General features: G+C 56.3%; 1 protein-coding gene across 1 annotated transcript in view; it reads right to left on the reverse strand.

Moving 5' to 3' along the window:
- Positions 1 to 6,887: 6,887 nt before the first annotated feature.
- Positions 6,888 to 7,364, reverse strand: part of LOC122169836 (chondroitin sulfate proteoglycan 5) — a gene marked incomplete at its 5' end in the record, with an annotated part of 5,104 nt that continues 4,627 nt past the window's right edge. Inside the window, one exon of the mRNA XM_042836288.1 lies at positions 6,888 to 7,043. Within this exon, the coding sequence (XP_042692222.1) occupies positions 6,888 to 7,043 (156 nt within the window). The remainder of the gene's footprint in view (positions 7,044 to 7,364) is intronic.

Consider the following 7,364-nt stretch of genomic DNA (forward strand, 5'->3'; position numbering starts at 1 on the left):
CAGCACCCTGTGCCATAGAGCAGCACCTTACAACATAGCAGCAGCCCACACCGTGGAGCAGCACCCCATGCCATGGACCAGTGCCTCACACCATGGGGCAGCGCCCTGTGTCATAGGGCAGCACCCTGTGCTGTGGACCAGCATCCCATGTCATGGAGCAGCACCCTGTGCAGAAGAGCAGCACCCCACAGCATAAAGCAGCATGCCATGCCATGGACCAACACACTGCACCGTGGAGCATCTCCCTGTGCCATGGACCAACATCCCACACCATGGAGCAGCACCCTGTGCCGTGGACCAGCACCCTCGTGGTCACCACTCATGGTGTTTTGTGGCACGCTGCCTTTTTGGGGAAGGCTCTCTGATTTTCTTAATGTTTCTGGCCAGCTTACCATCACATCCAGGCGCTGCTGAGCTGTCATTTGGCTCTCAAAGACAGAGCAGTGGCAGCTCCCTGCTTTGCTGAGTGGTAAGAGCTAATTTACAGCCAGCAAGCATGAACATCTGAACTGCGTGGAGCTGTTTTTTGCCTGAATTTGCATTTTTTTTCAGCACTTTTCCATGGTATTCCCTTGCCTTTGCTTTTGTAACTTTATTGTGTTGTAAGTGAGGACTGCAGGCTGAGGGAGGTGTGCAGGCCCAGCGTGTGCCCCGTGCTGCCTCATCTGCTGTGAGCATTAGGGGGCATCCAACGATGCTGATAAATGGGCGATGCTGCACGGCAGTGAGGGAACACACGGCGCAGCACAGTGCTCAAAAAAACACAGATTGTCCCCATTGAAAGCTTATGAGGGGCTCAGAGGGGTGATTGATGGGAGAAGGGAACGGATCCGTGGAAGAGAGGTGTTCTGAGGGCTGTCACCAGCTCAGGGGGTGCCTGAGATGCACATTTTTGGGGCGTAGGAAAGGAGATTTGGGACCACGAGCAGCCTTAGCTGCAGGCTTCTCCCATCTTCTGATGTGGATATTTGCTGCAGTGAGAGGGTGGGCTGACAGAGGTCTGACTGAATCACTGCAGCTGTTCTCTGTTCTTTATTTCCAGTGTTCACACATGCAGTATCTGTAAAATGTTGGCATGCACCGGGTGAGCCCAGAGCCCCAGATATCCGCCTGCAATCCCTCCCTGCTGCATCAGCCCCTGCCTCCTGCCTCCCACCCAGTGACCGAGCTGGGAAAGTGCTTTCTCCCTTCCCTCCAATGGCTCTGCTTCAGGAAAAGCTTGAGCTGAAACCTTCCATCTCTTTGCTTTCATTTTCCAACCCTTTCACAGAGCTGAGAACCTGGTCTGGTCTCGGTTTCTCTCCCCGCAGCACTTCCCTTCGGGAGCTGAAGAACCCTCGGTGCCATGTGAACGAAATGTAAAATCTCATCTTTTTCTCTTTGCAGAGGGAAGAGGAGCAGAGACGCATGCAAAGTGCAGCTGTGTCTCTCAAAACACCTCTTGTCCTTCTTAATGTATTCCTTCGCACATTCCATGACCGCGCAAAGGCAGCGAGGATTTCGCCGTTGGAACTGCTGCCCCTTCCCTCCCGTCTGCTCCGCGCTTATCTGCAGCACTTAAAATGCAGCAGACCTTGTGAGTGGAGCGCAGAGGAGCCATATGGCATCCATAGGTAACAATGCTGCTGACAATTGAGCTGTGTGCTGCGTGAGACCACCAGCAAAAAAGCAATTTGTGACCAACAGCAGGAAAAAAAAACAACCCCCAACTAAATAAAACAATCAATCTTGCAGTGTTTGAGGTGATTCCCAAGAGTGTGGCTAGGAAGGATAACTAAAAGCAGTGAGCTTCTTGGTGTGAGTGGAAAACCACCTTTGGGGAGAGGCGCTTTGATTTACCTCCCTCGATTGTGGCTGCTGCAGCAAACTGCCCACAGTGCCACCAGCCGGGATGTCCCCGTCCCTTTGGACTGCAGTCGAACCGGGGTGCGAGCGTTCCCATGCCTGCAGATAGCGCCGTGGCCACCGGTAGGATGCTAAAGGCGTTAGTAACGCTTTGAGCCACAAAAGATCATTAGTGCTGCGAGGCCAGGAGAGGTTAATGAGAGAGCAGCTGTCGGGCTGGCTCAATGGTGGGGCGACAAAAGGAAAGGCAGAACGTCCCCTGAGCTGGGGGGAGGTCAGCCCTCCCGACACGGCCAAAAGCAGCTGGAGGAATAATGGATGAGCGGAGCCAGGTGCTGGCTTGCTCCGAAGCAATGCGGTGAGCCGACACCGTGATGGGGTGCTGCCACTGCTGCGGAAATGCTGCCCCACGCGCCCATCCTCACCCCTGTAGGAAAAAAATGGGGAAAACTGCCGGCAAACCGGCTGCTCCTTGTCACATCAGCACGGCGTGAATTCTCGATGTGAGTGTTCCAGCTTGCAAATGAGCAGGAATCACAGAGCCGGCTGCAGCCAGCTCCCAGTGCAATGCATCACTGCTGGGCTCGCCTCTCCGCAGCGCCAGCTGGAAATGGGGCACAGGACCTCGCTGTCTGCCTCAGAGCTGGGTCTGAAATGCAGAGACAGACGTGGGGAAGCAGCAGCAGCACACCTGCACCTTCCCAGTGCCTTCAGCTCAGCAGCAAGTGGGAAAAGCGCTGCGGGTGAAGCCAAGTCCTGCAGGGATTTGCACAGCCGCTCCCTGGGGCGGTCGTGGTAAACACAGACAGTTAATAGGAAAGGCAGAGATCGTTATTCCTTCTTTTACAGAAATCTTCCTGTCTGCCTGTTCATCTGCACATTTACACGTCTCTCCCTCTGCGCACACACAGCAGATGTAGGAGGAAATGCCACAGAACTGTGCCCCCGGCCGAGAGCAAGAGAGCTGGTGAGGACGGAGGGGAAGGGCTGACATTTCTGATCAGCCGAGCACCAGGCTGCAGGGACACGGCGAGGTCGTGCAGCACCTGCTGCCAGGAGGGATCAGCTCACCCGAACCCCTGCTGGCAGACGCCGGCCCGCCCTGCTCCCAGGATGCTGCAGCACCACAGCCCTGCTGGGCGTCCCTCCCAGCCCCTCAGCCCCCTCTGCTCATGTCAGAGCCGCGCATCCCTTGCTACTTTTAACCGTGACTTGTTTGTGACTTCCTGTGGCCGTGAGGAAGAATATACTGCATTCATAAAGCGAGCAAAAGGATATATTGTTTTGATTCAATTTTCAGGTCACCTTTACAATTCACGTTGCTGTTTGGAAGCAAGCTGCCTGCTGGCTCTCCAGGAGGCCCTTTTCCAGCAGAGACTGAAGATCCCCAGGAGCCGCGCCGAAAGCGGCGGGGATGTGGCAGCAAAACCACCCCAGCGGGAGCTGCCGCGATGTGAGCGCTGCTGTGAGCAAAGGGGGAGCAGCAGCTCCCGGCACTGAGCATCGCAGGCAGGGAAAAGCACCCAGTCCCATCCCTGAGGCTCTCTGAGCACGCTGCTCCAGCTGGGCTCTCTGCCCTTCGCATCCACCTTCATCCTTCTCCTTCACACCTCTCCTTAGCCTCGCCCAGCTCCTTTCCTCACGTTGCCCCATGCTGCCTTCCTCCCTGCAGCTCCTCCTCCTCATCCTCCCTTCTTGTCATAGAATCATCGAAACAGAACCATTCAGGTTGGAGAAGTCCTCCCAGACACCCACTGCCCACGTCCCCCACGGCTCTGGAACACCCCAGGATGGTGACCCCCATCCCTGGGCATCTATGCCAGCACCTGGTTCTCCCTTTTCCTCCCTTCTTGCCCTTCACCTTCCCCCGTTGCTGACGGATCTCTCCCATGTCTCCATTTCTCTGTCCCCTCCTATTTATAGAATCACCAAAAAGGTCAGAAGAGACCTCTGAGCTCACCAGTCCAACCCCAACCCGTCCCCACCATGTCCACCCTCCACGTCCCTCAGTGCCACATCTACCCTTAAGAATTCCACCTCTCTTGCCCTGAATCTCCAGTCCTGCTTCACCCCTCAGAAGCAGGAGCAGAATTTCCTCCTCTTCTCCCCAGTCCTCCCCAAAATGCCCAGTTTCCCTCTCTCTGAGCACCCAGCACTACTGGTGCGCTGAGCCGCTGCCCGCCGCGCCAGCCGGGATCCTCTCTGCCTCTTTGTGCTCCTCTCCCCAACAGATTGCCTCCATCTGCCGTCTCTTGCCTTGCAGTTAAATCGTGAGCTCTCTGAAGCGAGAGCCGTGTTGCCGTGCTGCATTTTTGTCGCACCTACAGAAAGGAGATCTTCCCTCGAAGGTGCTTCTGCAAAATGGCTTCTAATTAATGCAATAACGGAGAATAGGAGGCAGCAGACTGAGCAACGCTCAGAGAACGTCGTATCGAGAACTGAGAGCATGGATCGAGAAACGAGGGGGAGAAAAAGAAGCACAAAGGCAGGTGCAAAGTGCAAAGCAGACATTTTCAAAAGACTTTTCTTTTTAATACACTGGGAACCTGAAATGCTGGGGCCCTTTTGTGGCAGCCGTCCTTCCCCACCACGCCAACACGCCGTCCCCTGCTCCTCCCCCAGTGCTGCTCACTATTTCCATCTCAGTTTTCCGTGGCCCTTCTGATCCCCCCTCATGCCTGTGCTCTCCCATAGCCGTCCCTGGTAATCTGACCCAGTTCCCACTTTCTCTAAACCTTTTTTTCAAGCTGCAGCTCAGCACAGAGCTTGTGGTGTAGCCAAGCTGCTTCCCACAGCGCTTCCTTTTGGGATCTCTTGTAGCGGTGCCGTTCACATCGCTTCTTTGAAGAGCTGCCAGTTTCCTTCTTCCCTTCACCTTTAGCCATGCCTCCCATCACAGCTTTCACAGCATTCCTCTGCGTTTCTCAGCCCGCCTTCCTGGGGTCCTCGTCCTCCATTACCTCTCTGTGTCGGCCACGGCCGTGGTGCTCCCACCTCCCACCTTCAGCCCCCTCCGTCTTCTGACTTTGTCTCCGTTCTGCCCCTGTCCCAGCAGAACCAGGACCAGCATCAGTGCCACCAGCACCAGTCCCGGTAAGACCAGGACCAACAGCAGCCCCGGCAGCACAGAACGCACCAAGAACTGGGCTGCTGTGGTGGAGCCATCGCGAGAGCCAGCCGGCATCCACAAACACACGCACAGCTGTTCTTCCCCATGCTGAGCGTTGTACAGTTCACCCAGCTAAGAGGATTTTGCCTTTCTCCTCTCTCTAAACCCGCTGCAGGTTCAGTGTAATACTGGGCCTGCTCCTGCTGCGCTGAGGCTGAGAGCAGTGGGGGAAGCGGTGCCATTTCCCCCCATGCTGACATTCCACGCTCTGCAGCACCGCCTGGGGCTCCCATTGCACCCTGCAAGCCAAGATCTGGCCCAGCCTTGGTGGGAGGCAGGAGGACTGTATGGGACACACTGTGTCTTAGTGTCACTGGGAGCTGCGTGGAGGTGGATGAGGTCCCACAGCTCCCAGGGGCAGAATCATAGAATCACAATTCCCGAGTTGGAAGAGACCCGTGGAGATCATCGAGTCCTGACTCCAAAAGGAACCACCCAGAAATCAGACCAGAAATGAGTCTGATGAGAGGAGTTGGCTTTGGGATCGGCTCCACGTGCGCGACCTCCTTACCCTGGACGTCACTAGGGCTGCTTTGTCTCAGGCAGCCCAAGAGAAGAAAGGGTCCTTGTCCTGGGGACAAACTCCCATCCCAGTACGTGTCCACAGGAGAAAATGGGACAGCAGAGGGACGAGGACAAACACGGTGCCCGTGCCAATCCTCTGCGCCAGGGCTGCTCCCCTCCCCGCCAGCCAACCAAGCATTTCATCTAATAGCCGTCCCCCGCCCCTCTGTATAAAGGCAATTTGAGTGAGGCTCTGCGTGTGAGAGGAGGCAAATTCCTCCGTGGAGCCACGAAATCAGACGGAGCCTGGGGCTGTCCCTGCTCTGGGGGGACATCACCTTGCTCCTCCGTTCTCCAGCAAGTGCAGAGCTGACAGCACGAGGGAAACTGAGGCACAACGAGGGATGCAGAGCCCCAAGTGAGATGGGGTTCTGGGGTATGAGATGGGGAGGGGAAGTTGGGGCTCCGTGAGGGAAACGGGGGTGTGTGATTAATTGCTTTGTTTCCTCTCTCCTGAGGTCCCATCAGTGCCACCAAAGGAATTTCCGAAGTGAAGGCACTGCTGGGAGCTGCAGTGTGCTTGGAAAATGGGATTCCCTGTAGGTCTGAGCTGCCTGGGGAGTGAATTCCTGCTGGGGACATAAGGCTGCCATCCCCTCCAGCATCCTGCAAGCAGGTGGGGACAGACAGTGGTGACAGCGCTGGCACTCAGGGCAGGGACTGAGAGCGTGGTGGGGGTGATGGGCACAGCACCATGAGCCACATCTCACAGGGGGACCCTGCGCTGGGATGGGATGCGGATGGGGTTGGGACAGGGATTGGGATGGGGACAGAGATGGGCACAAGGATGGGGATGGGGACAGGGATTGGGATGGGGACAGGGATGGGACAGGGACAAGGATGAGGAATGGGGTGGGGATGGGAACAGAGATGAGGATGGGGACAGAGCCCAGGCATTGACCGATGTCCTCACTGTCCCATGGCTCCAGTGGGGCACCTGGCAGAGCTGGGGTGTACATGGCCACACGGGGACAGGGAGGGGCCGGGTGACACCTTGCCATTTGGGGCTGGGGCTGACGGACAGGGAGAGTGCAGGCACTGGCAAGAGGCTTAACTTAAAAAAAAAAAAAAGGTTTTATTTCAAGATCTTTCATTTTTTTTGTTGTTGTTTTCACTCGTATTTCAAAAAAAGTGTTGAGGGGGTAAAAGTACAAAAAAAGTCAGTGGCGGAACAGCAAAGGTTTAGAAATCACAGCGCAGAACAAACCCAAGCAATAGACACAGAGCACAAAGCGAACACCCGACGACACGGCGCAGCCACGAATGGGACCCTCTGTACAAATGCCACCCAAATGTGTCTCCCCCCGCCCTACCCCAGGTTGTTGTGCAGGCAGGGCACCCCACAGCCCCCTGGCTCGCCCTTGCTGCCCTCCTCCGGCGCGGCGCTGAGGATGCTGAGCGGCTCCTCGTCCTTCAGGCCAGACTTCAGCGGGTCCTGCAGCTTGTGGGGTGCGCCGGGGTCATCCTGGGGGGAGAGGGAGACTCAGGGGGATGGCTGTGGTGGTGGTCCCTTCTTTGGGCACAGAACAGGACAGCAAGACCTGAGCCCATCCTGCCATGGTCACATCTATACCAACCAACCCAAAGCCAACCCAACCCAAAGCCAACTCAACCCAAACCCAACCCAACCCAAACCCAACCCAATGCAATGCAAAGCCCAACCCAAACCCAACCCAACCCAAAGCCAACTCAATGCAATGCAAAGCCCAACCCAAACCCAACCCAACCCAAACCCAACTCAACCCAAAGCCACCCCAATCCAAACCCAACCCAACCCAAAGCCAAC

This window comes from Centrocercus urophasianus, unplaced genomic scaffold, assembly GCF_019232065.1.
Source record: "Centrocercus urophasianus isolate 14NV4802_14NV808 unplaced genomic scaffold, USGS_Curo_1.0 seq_586, whole genome shotgun sequence".
Classification (NCBI taxonomy): Eukaryota; Metazoa; Chordata; class Aves; order Galliformes; family Phasianidae; genus Centrocercus; species Centrocercus urophasianus.